The 21,373-nt window shown below is 40.7% G+C and overlaps 1 protein-coding gene across 1 annotated transcript in view; it reads left to right on the forward strand.

The window, feature by feature from the left end:
- tmem121ab (transmembrane protein 121Ab) overlaps nucleotides 1-13,312 on the forward strand; it is a 41,179-nt gene extending 27,867 nt beyond the window's left edge. Inside the window, exon 2 of the mRNA XM_038726199.1 lies at nucleotides 10,392-13,312. Within this exon, the coding sequence (XP_038582127.1) occupies nucleotides 11,249-12,193 (945 nt within the window). The 5' untranslated portion in view covers nucleotides 10,392-11,248 and the 3' untranslated portion in view covers nucleotides 12,194-13,312. The remainder of the gene's footprint in view (nucleotides 1-10,391) is intronic.
- The last annotated feature ends 8,061 nt before the right edge of the window (nucleotides 13,313-21,373 follow it).

Here is a 21,373-nt window from a genome sequence, read left to right on the forward strand (position 1 = left end):
AGCCCTCAATTTAAAAAATTAAAGGGGGCGTCCAACAATCACTTGAGGAGACAATCCAATTATCAGTGTGAGGGGTAGTTACAGTGTGTGCTTGAAGCGTGTGTTGTTTTTTTTCACAGAAGGGATTAAAAGGAAGCTAGACTTAATTATTCAGGAATTCGTAATTGTTACTCAAGTTTAAGTTGCAAAACCAAAAGCAAGGGACACGGTAGCTGGGGTTTATGTGTGGTGTCGCTTCACTGACTGCAATGTGGGAATTTTGATAAAAATTAAACAAAATGAGGGGTTATTTCCAGGGGGTGAGGTTATGTCTACTTGATCAGAGCTCAGAGCAGCATTAGAGGCCAAAGCACATATGGGTATTAAAGTGTCTTTTATAGGTCAACTGAAATGTCCGAGACCACCTGCAATAATTCTTAAATTGAGTGTGGTTTCTCTTTATAAGATCGGGTTGAGACAGACGGCAGAAGTGGCAGTGTTTCCACATTTCTCACTGGGTTTATTTCCTCTTAAATAATGACAAAAGCGGTCTTCATAGGCTATAGAAAAAGCATCAATCAACTCAAGTATTGGCAGAACATCACGTTTTTTTATCTTTAAAGCTGCACTAATCAATAATTTTATATGAACAATGGCTCAAATGACTACATGCAGTTTGAAAAGGGTTGCTCATATGAATCTACAGTGAAATATCAGCAACTCTGCAGTTCCCAGCGGCTCTATACATAGTGTCTTCTAGCTTATTCTTTTGGTTTTATGGCCTGCAACTTCGTTTCCACTCTCACCACTCACTTCAACATGGTTTCCAGCTCAGCAGGAAGCTGTTTTTAGCAAAAAAAAGAGCTCTAATGAACTCACTGTACGATTACTTGTCCAACACCAAACAGCAGACAGACACAGTTAGTGACTAGCTGGTGAACATACTGTAGTGAAGCAGTAAGCAGCTAAAAAGCGAGATATTTCCCTCAGGAGTTGGTGGAAACCAAAAAAAAGAGGTAAATTCCATATTAATGCTGTTGCTCAGTGTCTGTTGGATGTGGAAAAGGGCCACACTTTTGTCATATAAACTTTGTTATACAGGTGAAACTCGAAAAATTTGCATATCATGCAAAAGTTCATTTATTTCAGTAATTCAACTTGAAAGGTGAAACTAATATATTATATAGACTCATTACATGCAAAGTGAGATATTTCAAGCCTTTATTTGATATAATTTCGATGATTATGGCTTACAGCTTATGAAAACCCCAAATTCAAAATCTCAGAAAATGAGAATATTGTGAAAAGGTTCAGTATTGCAGGCTCAAAGTGTCACTCTAATCAGCTAATTAATCCAAAACACCTGCAAAGGGTTCCTGAGCCTTTAAATGGTCTCCCAGTCTGGTTCAGTGGAATTCACAATCATGGGGAAGACTGCTGACCTGACAGTTGTGCAGAAAACCATCATTGACAACCTCCACAAGGAGGGAAAGCCTCAAAAGGTAATTGCAAAAGAAGCTGGATGTTCTCAAAGTGCTGTATCAAGGCACATTAATAGAAAGTTAAGTGGAAGGGAAAAGTGTGGAAGAAAAAGGTGCACAAGCAGCAGGGATCACCGTAGCCTGGAGAGGATTGTCAGGAAAAGGCCATTCAAATGTGTGGGGGAGCTTCACAAGGAGTGGACTGAGGCTGGAGTTACTGCATCAAGAACCACCACACACAGACGGGCCCTGGACATGGGCTTCAAATGTCATATTCCTCTTGTCAAGCCGCTCCTGAACAACAACGTCAGAAGCGTCTTACCCGGGCTAAAGAAAAAAAGTTTCTCAGTGGTCCAAAGTCCTCTTTTCTGATGAGAGCAAATTTTGCATCTCATTTGGAAACCAAGGTCCCAGAGTCTGGAGGAAGAATGGAGAGGCACACAATCCAAGATGCTTGAAGTCCAGTGTGACGTTTCCACAGTCTGTGTTGGTTTGGGGAGCCATGTCATCTGCTGGTGTTGGTCCACTGTGCTTTATTAAGTCCAGAGTCAGCGCAGCCGTCTACCAGGACATTTTAGAGCACTTTATGCTTCCTTCAGCAGACGAGCTTTATGGAGATGCTGTCTTCATTTTCCAGTAGGACTTGGCACCTGCCCACACTGCCAAAAGTACCAAAACCTGGTTCAATGACCATGGGATTACTGTGCTTGATTAGCCAGCAAACTTGCCTGACCTGAACCCCATAGAGAATCTATGGGGCATTGCCAAGAGAAAGATGAAAGACATGAGACCGAACAATGCAGAAGAGCTGAAGGCTGCTATTGAAGCATCCTGGTCTTCCATAACACCTCAGCAGTGCCACAGGCTGATAGCATCTATGCCACACCGCATTGAGGCAGTAATTCATGCAAAAGGGGCCCAAACCAAGTACTGAGTACATATGCATGATTATACTTCTCAGAGGGCTGACATTTCTGTATTTAAAATGCTTTTTTTTTTATTGATTTCATGTAATATTCTAATTTTCTGAGATTTTGAATTTGGGGTTTTCATAAGCTGTATGCAATTATCATCGAAATTATATCAAACAAAGGCTTGAAATATCTCACTTTGAAATAAATGAACTTTTGCACGATATGCTAATTTTTTGAGTTTCACCTGTAATAGGTCAGTGTTGTTTTTGTTCTTTTCAGGTATGTTTCTTGGCCCCATACATTTGTAATAACACTATGTTTTGTGCAATGCTTTCGAGTAAGCATTTATGTTTACAGACACAGGGCAGAAGGGAGTAGCCTGTGCTATGTGGGGAGCTGAATTGAAACCAGAATCCTCATTCAAAATCACACTGACATTTAAATACAAATGACCCAAAATCCAGCCTTGGAACTTATCCTTGTTCAAGAGTATGCCACGCAATTCACTCCAAGATGCCCATGATGGTCTCCAAGGAATATGGAGAGCATCATGGGTTAAATGTCACCAGTTTGACAGACTGAGGCCAGATGAGTGGCTATAGGGGTAAGATGCCAACAAAGGGAGAACAGACAGGAACGGCTGAACATGGTTAACATTTCTTAGACAGGTCACATCTAAAACTTTATAAAGAAGGGAGAAGAGAGTGTGGGTGGAATTCAAAAACCAAACATATCATTTTATGAATGCTGGAATCATGGTTACACTTCGATAAAAATCATAAAGGGTTCAAAATCGATTAGCAAGTGCTGTAGTAGGTACTCATTGATCGTAAAATATGGATGGTAAACCCCAGGATTTACTTTTTCAGAGAGGCAGATGAAAGAAACCCTCAATGAGAACACTGAGTTACAGAGGTTAATAAAAACCATGGCAAGGGGCTCTGGGGTCTGTGTAGTGCAGTAACTCAATGTACTAAGTTCATACGTTTGATGTCAGCCTTTTCCAAACTGCGTGTTAGGAGAAAGAAATACTTAAAGAAAAGGTTAAACTTCACATAGTCGATGCCACTTAAACAGCATCATTTTTGGACAGTACTTCATGAGTGTCTCATCTCATGTGTATACATCGGGAAACTAGTCATCTTCGCCCCCTGTGTCAGTGACTAACTGCCAGGCGGGATGTCAGAGGGCTGCTCTTCACTTTGATGATGACTCGCTGTGGCATGGTGCCTTTGATCCTCTCCCCAGCTTTGTGAATAAAGAATACACTTTGATTGACGCTGCGCACATTATGGCCGTTTGAGAGTTGGCAGGAGAGAAAAAGACATGTCTGTCATGTTGAAAAGGCCCCTGTCTCTGCTGCTCAGGGCCAAGTTGGAGGAAAGCACTTTTGAACTCATTTCAGCATCTAACCCCATACAATGCCTACTATGGGAGCTTACCCTGCACAGCAGCTATCTCTTCGTTGTCATGTGCAGCGTGCTTGATTTCAACCACGTTTGATCAACACCCACAGTTCTTTAAAAGCACAGACAGCCCGAATACAGATTTAGTTAGTTACAGTTATGTGGTGAAAAGAACCCTCACTGCTTATCACACACACAATGTGACATGGCAAAGTAGAGTGAGGATCAGCCTTAATCAACCATAATGGGTGATAAAATGAAACAAAGCAGAACACGGGCTGCTTCTTAGTTTGAGACCCTTCTCAGTATTCTAACCCAGTGCAACCTCATAAGCGATTACAAGCATATTATGCAGGGATGACAAGAAAACAAGAGAATGGGAATCTAAGAGCAGCGAGGAACATACAAATACGGTGGATTGTGTTTTGCCTAATTGAGGTGTGTGCCTTTGAATTGCACAAAATAGGTGGAAAGGACTGAACCTGTCAAAAATAATAACAACAAAATGCAAAACAGACATGTTCAGAATTTCGACACACCGCCACACTAATTCCATTAGATACAGTAGACATACACTGTGAATAATGCATCGCAGACGAGGCTAAGCCCCATGAGGGCAGCTGAGTTTGGTGGTTTAAATACGTTAAAGAAATGTGCTGAGCGCCTAAGAGATGTCACACACATTCATCAGTGCGACTGGGGGAATCAAGCTGACATCTTTGAATACAACCAGGTTGGTTATTGGAGACACTTCTTAACAAGTATTCAGGGATTTGGGGATATAATTCTATGCTATAGTCAGTACAGATGTATGTGATCAGTGCGTGGTTACAGAACATTGTCTGAAAGATGGGATTAAGACATGACCTGCAGATTGCCATCCTGTCAGCAACCTTTCAGGGGAGGAAAACGTATGTGTGAGAGCTTTCCTACATGCATTGCATATATGTGTGTTACGCTTCTGTGTGTGTAAAGAGCATTTGTTCAGCTGAGTGGTGCTCTGTGTACTGGGCGAATTCAAAGCAATCTGCCACCTCTCCCAAAACTAGCCAAGCACTGACTGTAACACAAAGGACGGTGCAGAACACCTGCTGAGATGATGGAGATGGCTGGCAGCCAAGACAACATATGGGTCTCATTCTGGCCCTAATAAAGACAACCTGACACAAATATCGGACAAAACGGACCACTCTGGAGACACGCACCGTCCCATTGCAGTGTTTCTGACATTGACATAAACATTTGATCATCCCTGGGGTGATGAGGGAGGAGAAAGGAGAGCAGAAGCGTGGAGAGAAAGCAGAGTTTGGGGTGTAATGCGATACATTTAATGCATAACAATGCAGCATCCCACAAGCATAAACATCGCAGTCTTGTTTGAAGCCTACAGGTAACAGAGCATACCATCCACAGTTGCAGGATGAAATGATTTTTCTGCTGTAAACAAGTGCTAGCTCACAGCCTCACAAGGTGTACAAAGTGTCAGAACACCTCAGTGTTAAAAGAAAAGCTTCTTGAAGCTTGGAAGACTTGACTATCCTTAAGCACTGAGCCTGTGTCAAAAAAGACTAACATCAAGAACACAGGTAATTACGTTAAGTTGGTGTTTGAAAGGAAACTGTTTTCGTGCATGTTCAAAAGCAGCACCTAGAAACAGCACCAGTTAAAAATCCTATACGCTTGGATTAGATTTTTTTTCTACATTGTAAGATAGTGGAAGAAATCTGAGCCAAAATACTGTTCTTCCAGTTGTGCTGACTGTCCTGTTCTTTGGCCCAAACAGATCCTTTTTTACTGTGTTTTTATAACAATTGGCAAAACAAACTAAAGCAGTAATGTCACTTGCTGCCCTAACCTTTGTCCTTGTTGTGATCCATGTTGAAGCCAGCAGCCAGTCAGGGAGGCCAACAGTTATATATATATAAACTATAAATATAATATAACTGCCTGACAAGAAAACGCTGGCTGTTTAGAGATAATGGCCTGGACCACTGTCACAATAATAGCCTCCCTCTGCGAAGGAATGTTGCACCGCCAGTTCACAGTCCTCCCTGTTGCCTATTTATAGTACACCATAATTAATACGTTGTAATTGAAGCATATAAGCAGAGCTGGAACATACAGCGAGCAGCACATAGAAGCCTCATGCTCTCACGAGGGGGAAAAAAAGTAAAGATGTGAAATGATAGTCGTCACAGCTGTCAAATCACATATCAATAGACATTTCTTTCCTTCTCTTTTCTGTTTCCCAGGGCTAATCTTCAGCCTCGAGTCATTATAAATAGGGAACAGAATACGCAAAATAGAGCAGTGCAATTCTGTCATCATTTCACACAGACAAAGGAACTTTTCCACAGTATATGACAGAAAGGATTAATAATCATCTATTACTGCCAAAGTTCATCAGCTTCCTGATTCGTGGGGTGCCCACGTAGCCTCAAATCACGCCGATGACATCTTGGGATCCATGTTTCGCTGCTGAAGTGATAATTCCTGGGAGGTTCAAACCATCCAATTTAGCACTCTCATATTATCACGCCGGCTGTAATCCGTTCATTAGGGAAACAATCTCAAAGTCCTTTTTGATAATTAATGGCATTTAAATGATGATGTGATGTACTGTATATGTGGGAGCAGCCTTCCTTATAGCATGTTAATGATACACAGCATTCTGCTAATCAGTCAATTAATCACCATCTTATGAATTTAATCTCTTACTTAGGCCCTGTTCTACATAATGGGTTTTAAACATTCAAATCCATGCTTGGATTACAAATGAGGCTCATTCATTGTGCCATGCTCTTCTTCAACAGGTCTTCCACTGACAACCTTTTTTTTGAAATGGATATGTCGCAGTAACACAGCACAAGCACAATGCATCTATTGAAATTTTTTGCAAGGATCTCTTAATCTATGGTTTTTTTCTTGTTTTTTTTTTCTGCCCTTTATGGGCGGATAGTTCATGTTCTTCAACGGTGGTATTGTCTGATTGAAAAAAAAAACTTCCCCACAATATTTGGATCTCTTTCAAAAAGCTCAAAAGCCCATTCTGCTTTGGTGATTTCACACAGCACGACAGAAAACAAACTCATGTTTATTTAACACGTACTTAAATCTCATATCAAGAGCTCAGTTTGTCAAAATGGCAGTGAAATAGAAGTCTTTAATTTAGAAAAGTAAACATGGTGGTGGAACAATTTGTAATGCATTGCTGGATTGGCTTTTAAAATGAATCCAATCAACATACAAATTTTAACTTTGGCCTTCAGCTTTTGTTAAAAACATTTTACTTGATGTTCCTTCCAACCTTGGTACCTTTTACAAAAGGATTTTAACTAATGACTAATGACTAATGACTTCATTAATGGCTAATGGCTAAAAGCCAAAAAGAATAACTTTTGGCTTACCAGGTTGTGAAAAAAAATGCTCTGGCACATAACCTCTCATAAAACAGCAAAGTGTTGTTTTTACACTTGATTGTAGCATGATTTTGTTACCTTTGGACAGAGTCAGGCTAGCTGTTTCCCCTTGTTTCAAGTATTTATGCTAAGCTAAGCCTGCGGGCTTCAGCTATGTATTAATTGGACAGCGTTAAACTCTTTATTTTACACCCAGCAGAAAAGGCAAATTAGCATATTTCCCAAAATGTTGAAGAAAATTCTTAATTAGTGACATTTATAACCACAGACTTGATGGCTTATTATAAAGTGTGTAACCCATGAGCGCCAATGTATTACTAACATTTATAACTGCAAAATTACCAAACAGAGACCCCAGCCACTCTCACTGCAACTGGTCTCCCCACCACCGTTTGCGGCCCAGGGCACAGTGCCCCAGGCTTCAGAGGCAGGTGCGACAACATCTTACAGCAGGGTGAGAGCCCCCCCCCCTCAAAAGTTATTCCCCTATTTGTCATCCAGCCTCTTTGCCACTCGTCGTTAGAGCACCATGGCATCGAACATAATGTGCTTGAAGCTCCGAGTGGAGCCATGATGTATTCAAACACGTGTTTTGTACTATCTTGGCAAAGGAGGGATGGACAGTTCTTTCATTATTGGTGGTTGTTTCTGAGCCACAGTTATTGCAAAATTTCTGAAGCCACACGCTGGAAATATTAAGCTTGACTGACTGAAAGTTTGTGTGCACAAGCAGTAATTGACAATGCATTAGAGACTCCTATTGGCTCTGATTGGATGTTTTGTTCAGGGAGCAGTGTATTCTTACAATTGGTATTAGGAGCACTAGGATTTGAAGATCTGTGGATTTATTTTTACAGATTATCTTATTATGTACCACTGTCATAGTATGTCATAGTGACAGTTTTAGCAAATATAACAAAAAGTTTTTTTAACAGAATTCCCTACTGCAGCTTTAACCACCAAGCTGGGTCGCCTCCTGTTGCTTTGATTTTGACCTTCTTTAAATCTGTCTCATGTAGGTCCCTCATTTTTATGGAAAAGCAATACTAACTCACTAGAGTGCCCCTTTAAGATCGATATTTAATGCTTATATGCACTCAAGGGTTTTTAACTTGTCGTTTTTTATCACATTGAGATATATTCTGAAAAACTGAAATAAGCTGGAACAATCCAACAGGTCAGGTATAACCTGTTCTTTACTGCACTGAGACACACTGTAGAGGCAGAAGTTTCATGGTCACTTTGCTTTAGCCAAACAAGTTTGGTTATTGGAGCGCTGCCAGTGCTCTCTGAATGATACAGTCGTATCTTGATTTGAAACGTACCTCAGCTGACAGAAACACTAATGTGATTTATTTGTGTTCTGCCTGAAGGATCCAGTGACAGGAGGAGTAGACAGAAATGAACAGAGAGAGCGACAGATAAATTGTAGTTTCTGCTGAAGCTCACCAAACTCAAACCAAAGCAGACGTTTCTACTCAATTAACACGTTTCACTTTCTTCTCCCCCAGCCTAGTTTCCTCTCTATGCTAATATTTAGACATGCTGTGTTTCTGACGGATGAGGCCAGTGCATAAGTTGGGCTCCTGCTGGCGAGTTAAGCGCTCGGCATCTGTACAGTTATTTTTTTTTTTTTCAGAAAGTGCTGTAAACATCCGAGTGGACTGTTGATAAGAGGCCTCCGTTGACCCAACCTGTCACACGCCTCGACACACACATCAATTGGAATATTAAACAGGTCAAAACAGAAACACCTTGAAACATCATTCAACAAAAATAGACTGTAAATGGAGCTTGAAGCGAAGGTAAAATAAAACAAGAGGAATGTTATTTATTATCAATATACAGTTTGGCACACTGTAGATATTGAGCATGCATGAAGGAGACATATTACAGTTGAAATGTGGTTTTGTTTTCTGTGCGATTCATTTTTATACAAAAGGATTTTGTAATTGGCATTTGATAAGGTTGCTGAAAATAGTTTCATATTTGTACCAAAATACTTTAGTATACTTTAATATATCAGTGTTTTGTATTTTGTAAATCATAAATACTTTGTGAGAAGTCTATGTGATGACATTATAAAAACACTGCCTCTGATTGGTGCCTACTCAGTAATTTTCCCAGACTTGTTGAGATCAGAACAGAAAATTAATATAGACCCGAGGAAGAAGGTCAAGGTGAGAAACATATAGGTTTCCATCGCTTCTCATCTATCTTTAGCATAAATTGCTACAATTCTTTTGGTGTTCATTTTAGTAGCCTGGGCTAAATCATTTACCAATTTCAAAAGTTCAAGTCAACCTGAGTTGCAGACCTCACAGTTAATGTTAGATCTGTTAACTGGTTGCATATTTCAGATTTATCGCATGAGAAAAGTTGTTGCTCTCAAACATTGTCCAACTGAGTGAGGGTACTGGTAAAGGGAAAGATCAAATAGTACGATAAAAGTTTTGCAAAGTGATTTGAGAAAGTATTTTTATCATTTTTGGAATACAAAAATACAGTAGTTTATTTTGATACATGACGTGGCTGCTGTATTTTGTAGTTTATTTTGATACTTAAAATTAGAGTATTAAAAATACATTTTGATGAAATTTTGCCCATTGCTGACTGCAATCACTGCATAATTTTCCTGTTTCATTTTAGAAACTACAGTACCTCAGATTGACTCAAAAAATGTGCAGGTAATAAACTCTTTGCCATAATTTTTCCCATTTACCCTAGGAAATATAGTGCCAAGTAATGCAACAAAAAAAAAAGAAACAGAGTTGCAGAGCAGTTCGCTATTGTATGAGACTTTAAAATTGGTTTCTACAATTTCTTGTAATAAATCCTCTATTAATTTAACTCCCAAAATTAAACTAGTCAGTATTATGGCCCCAAATATGCTGAATATAATAACATTACCATCTGAGAATATTAAGCCATGCATCCAGATGTCTTGTGACACATCAGACAATTGAGAGGTAATGACATCCTGGAGCAGTCTTACTGTAACATGCGCAATATGTTCTGCCCTATCAATAGTGAAACAGGCTATATTTGAGCCAAGCTGACACATTACTTGGCTCCTCATATGTAGAAGGCCGTTGGCAATGAAAACTGTGTTATATGGCCCAGTAGTGCTGACAGGTTTATTTCTCCTCTTCTACCCTCCCCCTCTTCTCCTCTTTATTTCTCCCTATCTAGGCTGGCACGTGGCAAGCGGAGGGGGGAAGGATGGATCTTCAGTCCGGTGTAAGAGCCTCCCCCCAGGGAAGCCAGCGTCGGACGCAAGGCCTCGTGGGCCGTTGACCTTCTGTCTTCGTGATTTATGGCGGCTGGGGGCCTCTGGCCACTGCAGACTCCTCTCCTCTCTCTCTTCCGTTTCCCTTCACACACACTGCAGGATTGCAAGGAGCCACACACACTGCACCACCGTCTACAGGAGTACCCAAAGTGGAATTCCTCGCACATGCTGAGCTGCAGCACTGGCACGCATTCATCCGCTGCCTCCTACACTGTCTCATACAAAAATAAACACCTCCATAAACATTACTACACTGCAGCACCGTGTCCTGCAATCCTATCGCATGCCCATTAGACCAAGCCTGCTCTCTGAGTAGACTCCATTTGACTGTGTGTGGATTACTATCAGTCATGGTGTGTCAGCTGTAGAGCCCTTGGTGTAGCTGCTGCTCACGGGCAGAGTTGGATCAATGGAAGTGCGCTGAGTAACGAGGTGATGTTCCTGTTTTCACATGGTCTGAAAGCAATCAGCAGCCAGCATCTCTCCGCTGACTCTACACACTGCTCTCCTTCTACATTGCAATAACCGTCCTCCTCTACGGACTATCAGTGCAGTGACTTATTGTATTATTTTAATATTAGACACACCAGCTGGACATTTGGTCCTATGCACACCAGAGCTGTCAGAGCACATTAAATATATTTTTTTTCTCCAGACGTAAAGGTGTATAGCGGACACAGTGCCGTATTTACCTTTTGGACTATTTTTACTTTTGAAAGCTGGGGACTGAGAGTGAGAGCCTGCAGGTGCCCTCACCATGGTGTTGCCACCCCCAGACAAACGCCACGTGTGCCTGACCACCATCGTCATCATGACCAGCATGGCCTTCATGGACGCCTACTTGGTGGAGCAGAACCAGGGTCCCAGAAAGATCGGTGTGTGTATTATAGTGCTGGTAGGGGATGTATGCTTCCTCATAGTGCTGCGATATGTGGCAGTGTGGGTTGGTGCCGAGGTGCGCACCGCCAGACGAGGCTACGCTATGATCCTCTGGTTTCTGTACATCTTTGTCCTAGAGATCAAGCTCTATTTTGTCTTCCAGAATTGCAAGGCAGACAGGAAGAGTTTGGAGACAGTGGCCCGGAAGGCCTTGACGTTATTATTATCTGTATGTGTACCAGGTTTATACTTGGTTCTTGTGGCTCTGGACAGTATGGAATATGTGAGAACTTTCCGTAAGAAGGAGGACATGAGGAGTCGTCTATTCTGGGTGGCTCTGGACCTGCTTGACCTGCTGGATATCCAAGCAAACCTGTGGGAGCCCCAGCGGACAGGCCTGCCCATCTGGGCCGAGGGCCTGATGTTCTTCTACTGCTACATCCTGCTGCTCATCCTGCCCTGCGTTTCACTCAGTGAAATCAGCATGCAGGGGGAGCACATGTCACCCCAGAAGATGATGCTCTACCCAGTTCTGAGCCTGGTCACCATAAACGTGGTCACCATCCTCATACGAGGTGTAAACATGGTGCTGTTTCAGGACAGCCGTGTTTCCACCATCTTTGTTGGAAAGAACGTGGTGGCCATCGCCACCAAAGCCTCCACCTTCCTGGAGTACCGCAGACAGGTCAAGGAGTTCCCCCACCCACAGAACGCCATGGCGCTAGAGCTGCAGCAGAACTCTGTCAGCCACACGCAGCCGCTACCCAATGCGACAAGTTTGCCACATGAACCTTCACCAGCGCAGGACGTCATTGACACATGACCGCCAGCGCTGACCTGAGCACCATTAGAAACTGACTGCTTTTTATGAAAGCTCCAGAAGTGGAGTTAGATAGAGAAATCAGCTGCATGACAGGATGATATTCTGTTCTTGTCAAGCCCACATGAACTGCTGCGAAACCATAAAAGAGATTTTCAGCATCACCTGCCTGTCAGAACATACTGTAAACCTACACTTGACTCTGAGTGCAGCGTGCAGACTTTAGAAATCAAGTCAAAGGTTTTTATCGTGCTGTTGTGTTTTTAATTGTTTCAAATGTTTTAAAAGTTCCAACATTTATTAAGAGACAATCTCCACACTGCGCAGCCCAGTGACATTATGTTGTGTAAAATGGATCGGTGAGTATCTTGTATTTTTTAAAGGTCACTTTTTCAACAGTGCATCTATGGCATTTCCTTTGAATTCCAGCACCAAAGGACATACCACTCAGTGTGAAGCACTGATGGAGAGGAGAGAGTGACAAGGGTCAGTCATGGGGTTCTATCTGGGCTGTGCTAAAGCAAGGTTGGTGGCAGACAAATGCTTTTCCTTCTGTGTTTGTTCTGCTGAGAAATGAGGTCTGGAAGCTGCTGCCTCGATCAGTGTGACACTTTACGACCAAAGGTCTGATTAAAGCACTGGAGCTCAGCACTATACCGTCAACTGCAGGCATCCAAGCGTGTGTTTTAGTGTGTGCCCGTGTGTCTATGTGCACGCACACTAGTCTCTAGAGTATGTATGCCTGCAGCCGTACCTGTCCGCCACAGGAGGATTTAGGTTATTTCAGATTGTTCTGGAACAGATGCAGTTGGTTGATGTGTGTGATGAATTGCAAATGAGACAAAATACGTAGAGATGTCAGAAGAATAAAAATATGATCGGGGTAAGATAATTTTTGTTTCCTGTACTGTACATTCCTCTAAAACTAGCTCAAGCCTTGAAGTCAGAGAATACGGAGATCAGAGTCCAGAGAACGCCTAACTGAAGAATTGACAAAAGATAAAACATACATACAAAAACATACAAACAGAATAGTTTTTCTGATGTTATTCAGTTTATTATTATAATTATCCTTATTATTATGTACATTCTTTACTTGTTGGAGGCCAATGACGTTTTAATAAAAGCATAAATAAAAGAATAATGATGACAGCATGGTTTCTTTTTCCAAATTGTTAATTATGTTTTAATAAATATTATTTTTGGGTGTTTGGTGCTTTTGTTGTGCTTGAAAGCAACATGTACACAACAGCAACAGTTACAGCAAAACCATTTGAGTTGTGTTTTGCATGGAAGAATCCACACAGCACATAAATATTTAGGCTGAGCATCATCCTCCTGGACTCTGGCATTCATTTCCTACCCCCAGGCTCCCACGTTTGAGGAAAGGAAGCAATGAATTCATCTTTAAAATGTGATAAAAATGTATGAACCTTTCCTCAAACCATTTCCCCCTTTTTTACACAGTTCTCTTTATCAACTTACCACTTGCCTTTTTGTTCTGTGAACACTAATCTTCTCTGCACCGACCCGGTGTCAGTTATCAAATAGAACTTTTACAGCTGATGAATTGCCTTCGTGTTCCATAGAGAATTTTATTAGCTGACCCAAGTGTTGTGGTGGGAGGTGGAGAAGGCAGCCACATGAGGACAGTCACTTTAGTGTCGTCAGGTTAACGAGGTTAACTGCTGACCTCAGCTCACGGAGACACACTCTCAGACCCTCAACGGCCCCACTCCATTAACGATAACTGTCAGCTGCAGAGTGACAAAGAGACTGGATGATTATCAAAAGAGTTTCGCTTCTTTTTACTTAACACAACCATAATGTAGGACATTTTTATAAAGATTATTCTGATTTCATCCATGCTTCTCTAAATAGTGGAAAGCCATTTCTAATTGAACCATTACAGCTAAATCAGACTGCAAAGACCAGAACAAGCTTCAGTCCTATTATCATTTACAAAAGGTACATGTGACGGCAATTATTCTTTGCCTTAAAGCTATTATTTATTTAAGTTGTCTTCATTTGTAGGGTTAAACCTACAGAAAAAGGACAGATTTAAGTAGGTTTGCTCACTGCATAGCCAAATATCCATAGCAAAGCAAAGACAACCAATGCAACAGCTTAATTATATTTTTATTTATATTCAGGTAAAATTGTGCTTGGCTGGCAAATTGCTACAAGACCAAAGTTATAGTTTATTTGCTTACTCGCAAAGTAAAGTTTTTTAGCAAAATATGCAAAATGCACAGAGAGGAAGACTCACACAACCTTGTTCAGTAAGGTACAGCACCGCAAGAAACTAAATATACACAGTGAAGTGCTGATATCATTTCTCACGCCCACTATATGGTTGCTTCAAGCTCATCAAACATCCAATCGCTTAACTGGGTGAGCAGGATCAGTTTGGAGCTTACGGTGTCTGTACAAACTGCCAGTCTCTTCTCTCAGAATCTCTTCTGTAGAAATATATTGATTGATCTTGCCGGTGGAGTGTTAAATATTTCTGAGGCATATCTCTCCGGGCACATCCAGTTCATTCTGGTTGTCTGTTTTCACTTCAGCTCCTATCTTACAGTAACTCCCCACCATGCGGCCTAATTACAGACTTGAGAGTGTGAACATAGTAAAAGAGACACAGAGAGAAAGAAGGCATTCATTCCAGATATTTCCTAAATTCCAGTTATTCAGGATCGTTCCGGTTCACAGTTTTTGATTCATGATTCCTATCAATACAAATAACATTTAACTCACAAAGTAAATTGCTGAGATCTGGTTACATGGAGACATCACAAAAAAAAGATCGGAGCAAATAAACATGTGATCAGGAGATGATACAGTACAGTAGTACATGCACATTTCTTTTTCCCTGCAGCGAGGGATTATTACTGATATTTTGGTTGCCCTGACTTTCAGTTTTACCTCCAAATAAAGTGGTTCAGATAATGGACTTTTTGGCTTGTTTACAACCGATCTGATCCTCCAATGCACTCTCATACAGTTGTCAGTTCTCCCAAAACAAAACATCTAAGATCCTTTTCCAAAATGACAGGTGGACCAGACCTTAAGTAGGTTACGTAAGTCATCTACAAAACAATTTTTAACATAAACATGTCACCTTTGACTTTACACACAGGACTCAAATCTCCATTTCTTGACAGAAACTTCTGAGTTTACTTGACTCAAGTAAGACTGCTTTAAAAAATAGACATTATAATAGATTATATTTATCAATTAAAGCCTAATGATTTTGCACTGTACTGTGTACGTAATGTTTGAATTGTAACAAAAGTCCTTGGTTAGACTCAAACCTAGGATCCACTGTTGCATAACTACATTGCTGCTGGACACCGGGGTACAATAGATTTTCTGTTAATCTGCTTTTTCACTATGCCTAAATTCGTTCTCCCCCTGCATGCTGATTTCACTGAGTGAAACGCAGGGCAGGATGAGCAGCAGGATGTAGCAGTAGAAGAACATTCTGTTTTCACATTAATGCAAACATTCCATTACACTGTTTACTGTCAGTCATTCGTCACTCACAGGAAGACATATAACTCTCCTGCAATAAGTAATCCCTCAAAATCTTGTCACTTTACACACTTTACTGTCATGCAGGTGTCTATATTTAGAACGTTCTTGTTAGCGGGGACAGCAGTTAATCTAGGTTTGACTCGGTGCAACGTAAACAAGTAGATTAGGGGAAAAAATCTAATTACACACCTCGTGCTCCACAAAATGATTTGTTAAATATAAATAAGCTATAACTCTAAATCTTGAAATGACACCGGTATCGTGTTTTACCGCTAGCAGAACAACAGACGCAGCATTGTGAGGTGACAAAATGTCTTGAGGCTTTGTAGCCTACGCTGATAGCTGATAGCTTGGTTGGCTTTCTGCAACTCACATTATTAAATCTCTCTTATGCTGTCTAAACAGTAGACTCAGCAAAAAAAAAAAATACTCAAAGAATGGGAAAGGAGGTCCAACATTTAATTAAAAACGTCCTCCTGTATGAATAAGAGCCACAAAACCAGTCCTTGGTAATATTTAGAACCTTTATGTCTGTGACTGTGATCAAATCTGTGTTGTCGTCTGGATCACAGCTCATTGTTAGGCTTACAGCATAATGCCACTATTGTTTGAATAATCTCGTCCGAGCAAGTGGTTGAAAGGGGGTGGGGGGGCGGTAAATGGCAAACTTGGGAATAGAATAAATTACCTGTGGCTGCCTCTGCAAGAGATCGCCTTTCCAAGATGCGGGGGATTCATCTATAAATCACCAGGGCTGCAAATCAGGAATGTAATTGTGCTCTCTCCATACGTAATAAGTGGGTACATGTGCTTTTTCTCTCTCTGCCTTTGATTTACTGTGTATCCATGACTTCCTGAAGCACTTAGTCTCTGCAAAATTTAATCAGAAACAATCGGATGAAGGTGGTGTTTCCAGTGTTTCAGACTCTCTCTTTGGACCACCCTCGGATTTGCTGACTTGTGGGAGTTTATCCACTCAGTTGCTGGTTACTCTCTCTGATTCACCCTTTTTAGTAAATGTCTCTCTGTTCTCATACCGTAATCACTTTGTTGGCCACTTCAACTTTACTATGCACGTTGTGCAGTAATCTATATGGAAATCACTTTGACTGTGCCTCTATCATAAAACTGCAACACATTTATTGTCCACAAGAGGCTGGGTCAACCAATAATGACCTTCAGTCCTACCAGAAGTTTCTAAAGGTTAGTGAGACAAAATGTGTTATGGATGATGACATTTCTGCAGCCATGTGTTTGCATATTCACAGCTCTCCATGATAATTGCTCTAGGCCTGGTGTTTGCAAACTCGTTAGACTTTGAGATTTATCCAGTGGCCAGAAACATGACTCCAAATGAATGCTTATGTTGCTTGATGTGTAAATAGGTAAATGTTGTTGTTACCACAATCAGGGGCATAGCACAAAATTCTGGGCTCTGTACATAGGCATTCTCGATGGGCCCCTCCCAGCATCCATGGCTATTAATTTTAGTATATCTGTGTTCTCAGTCCCCCCCCCCGCACCAATTTTACCAATATGTCAGTGTTGAATTTACACATTATTGCGCTGCCAAGTGGGGCACATACAACAGATTTATGTAATCAGGTAATGATGAGATCTTCTGCAAGAGAGACCTGAATGCAGCATATAGTAGGAAATATAGCATCAGAGTATCAGACATCGCATAAATAGATTTGAAGAAGAAACTTTATATTGTATCATTGTATCATTTAATATTAGAGATGGTTGTGGAGAACTTTGTCTTACACATTGGTCCAAAATCTTCCATAGGTGTTGAACTGGATTGAGATCTGGTGACTGTAACGGCCAATTCATTTTATTCACGTCATTTCCATACTCACCAAACCATTCAATGAAGTTTAGTGCACAGAAGCATTTGCATTCTCCTCTTTTATCAAGTTTTCCCTCTGTCTGTATATCTTGGTGCTGAAACAGATTAACAGCACACCCGCACACAAATAAAATAGCACTGATTTAATGATTTAATCATTTTCCTATAACATTACATATAATTCACTAACAAAGGGGGAGCAACCCATTTCAACTATGGATAACAATACATTGAATTATGACCATGGCTTCTACTGAAAACCAAGCAATGTATCTGAGTCAGCTTTACTGTTTTGATTTAAAATTTGATTTAATTCTGAGTGTGAATGTCATTTCAGACTACAATAAATGTAAACCTTGGACTCGTTCCAGTACTAATGTGTTCTTGCGATGATAGAGGTCTGTAGAATAGCCTAACAAAAGTCCATAGCACTCAGTGATCTATGGAACACTACACATGCTAACTTTAACCTTGATTAAAGGGCTCAGTGCATGACTCACCATTATTTTTTCTCAGCTGGTCTTATCAGAACTATCAGTCTCCATTGCACACTGCCAGCTTCACCAGGGCTGACTACACCTCATATTCATACATACATAGATAAGAAGGTATTGTGTTCTTCATGAACTGTACACCGTGTGCCGAATGGATTAATCACTGAGCCACAACGCACAGGGGAACAGACTGTGGGAGCTGTCATAAACAGATGCATAAATGAAAGTTGAGCAAGCATTGCAGTCATGCAGTTGTGAAAACAGCTGGCTGTCCTCTGAGTTTATGGCTTGATTTCTGTGCTGTTTTAAAAGGGGCTTTATTGTTGGCTGGGTTGCTAAAAAAAAGACCCAAAAAAGTCAGTGACCACAGATTACGGCTCTGATAATGTCACTGTCCTCATCATCATTCAGTTTATTTTAATTTGATCTCGTTTTAAAGTTTGCAGATGATTTAAATACCAGGGAAAGGTCACATGGTGGTAATTGAGTATATGATAGCAATGTACCACTTAAGGATTGTGGACTGTTAGCTTAGAGACTCAATGGACTTAATGGACTCGGCCAGTAGATTTTGTGTTTTGACTGCTGAATAAAAAAGGTGAGCCACAGATTCAAAAAGAGTTTCTGGGTGTGGATGCAAAGAAAACCACTAAAAAGAAGCAAGTGTTGAGATAAGTTCCCAAAATTGCCTTTAAAATGTTGCTGATGCGCAGTTATTGTTCATGTGTTAAATTGTTTCTATTTGAATGCTGTACAGTGCTTTGGAAAACATCATGAACTAGAGGGTTAGTTCACTACAATCAAACAGAAAAAAAAAGTTCACTTCTCTTCCAGATGACCTACCTAATTCAGCATCCCATTATAATAATACAAACAACAAAAACACCACATAACCCCACAACATGCTGTCCTGATGCATAAAATTTGTATTGTGAATCACTCGTTGAAATGGTTTTGTCATTTAAAATGGTGTGTTTTTGACGCAGGCTTTTGGAAGGACACCCCCATGGGGGCTGCAAGATAAATCTGAGAGCTCTTGGGTAAACAGAAAGCAGAAAAATATATGTTACTGCTAGATTTAGCACAGCTTAGAATAATGTGTAGTTTTCAGATTTTTTTTCAAATCATTTATTCGGGAATTACTGGATTAATTTTACGTTTACTCATTTGGCAGATGCTTTTATCGAAAGCGACTTACATTTGAGGAACAACATATAAGCATCAACAAAGCATCAATATAGCAAGACATCTACAAGTGACAATAGATACTAGTAAGAGCTGCAGGAAATACTAGTAAGAGCTAATAGCACGTATGGCATCAATGGGTTAAATATGTAGGGAAAGAAGTAAAGGTAAAAGGTAAGGTAAAAAACAATAGTGACATTTTACATCTGAAGGTACCTAAAACAAACAAAACAGTCTGAGGAGGAACTGACCAACACCCAGTGACATTTGCAATCTGTGATAAAGGGTGGTAAGGGCTTTATTTTTAAGAAGGAACAAGACATGAAAGGACTGAGATCCACTGCTTTAACAAACACTACTTCCTGGGAGATAGATTACACCAAAATCCAAATTACTTTCTGTCAACATTTTTTATCAAAACAATTTTTTAGTAAAAAGTAGTTCCAGTGAAAACTATTCATGGTGAAGTCTCTGGATTATCTTGCATAACCAGGATATTGTTTCTGGAAAGAGATGATGCTGTTGAATTTTTTTATGTTTTTTTTTTTCTTTGCTGTGAGCACCACAACGATTTCCCACTGGAGGCAGAGCTCTCAGAGACAATATCTCAAAAGCAAAACTATCTGCATGGACAAATAACAGTGAGTAACAGTGTAATATGGGTGATCTAACACTTCAAACAAAAATGATGCAGAGTTTACTTGCTAATGTCAGTATGCTACAGAGGAAGCCAAACCAGCCCAGTAGTTATGGACACAGGGGCGACACACAACGCTGTGTATTCAGTAGCTCATGAAGCCCTTTTGAGGGACTGCAGCAACCCAGTTTGCTCACCATCCATCACTGCAGCACAACAATTTACCCAAACAGCAGAGCGGAGTCAAAAATACTGGCAAGGCACAAACAAGGAGAGAAAATGTCCCCAAACTGTAACTGTGGAGGCGGTAGGGTGAACAGATAAACAACTTTTCAAAAGCAGGATTACGGTGCTGTATAAGTCGAGACCAGGACGCGTGGGCCTTGTCTCTAAATGTGGCACAACAAATGGTGTAGGGGAGCTAAGCCGCCGTTCACGGGAGACACGCAGTAGCTGCCCAAACAGGCTTGTTAGGGGGAAGAGAGGGAACTCGTCAGTGCACAAGATCACGGCTGACAGAGAAGCTTGTTAACTGCAGCACGGTAGCCAAAAGGGTGGCTCATTAGGGAGGAGCACCAGTAGCCTGCACAGGCCATGCTGGTCTCACCAGATGGCTGCCTGTCTGCTGGTTGATGAAGGCCATAGACATCTTTAACAAATGATGTACAGTAGCCAATGTTTTTTTTGTTCAGGAAATCATATAGAAAGCATTCATTCCAGTCACAGCTTGATATTTGACTGCCCGAGTCTTATTCACTTGGGTAAAGGAGCTCAATTTTCATTTCCTCCTGAGCTATTACAAAGTTGGTCTATGACACTATGACTCCTGTTGCAACATTGCCACCTACTGGTGCCAATAACTAAAAGTCAAGATTGATGGAGGCAAGATGAAATCAAACCATGAATTTTCCCTATCACTCGCCCCTCAATGGACTCTTCACATGTTGTCAGCCGTCACTATAAATAACAAATTGTTTGCAATCACCCTGTCTGGCTGAGTACAGGGCACTTCAGCTTGATTATCGCACAAGACAAGTTTCCAGTAAGGACCAATAAATCATTATTCTTCATTCACATGCAATTGCAGCAATGTCTGAATCGTAAGTGGGAGTCATTTAGATCTTTTCAGGGTTGCTTCAACTGATAGCAGATGATTTATTTGCTACCTAATCTCACACATATCTCAAAAATTAGTGAAGAGTATTGTTGCATGGTATTACTTTGGGTGTTGACTGAATTTATGCACAGCTGACTTGATTGGAAAATGCTGGAACTTTAATTAAATTATCAGTAAATTTTTTAGTGAATAAAAGCATGGCCAGCAGCATTTAAAAAAGGATGAGATGGCCAGAATATATAATTTTTTGAGGGGGCATAAACTACTATTCTTAAAAAGTGCTTTAATCACTGCTGGCGCAACAGAGTAGCCATGAGGAGTACATTAAAATCATTAACTTTACCTTAAGGGTCATTTCACC

This window comes from Micropterus salmoides, unplaced genomic scaffold, assembly GCF_014851395.1.
Source record: "Micropterus salmoides isolate LMB-PRFRI ecotype aquatic unplaced genomic scaffold, ASM1485139v1 Ms_hic_scaffold_18, whole genome shotgun sequence".
Taxonomy (NCBI): Eukaryota; Metazoa; Chordata; class Actinopteri; order Centrarchiformes; family Centrarchidae; genus Micropterus; species Micropterus salmoides.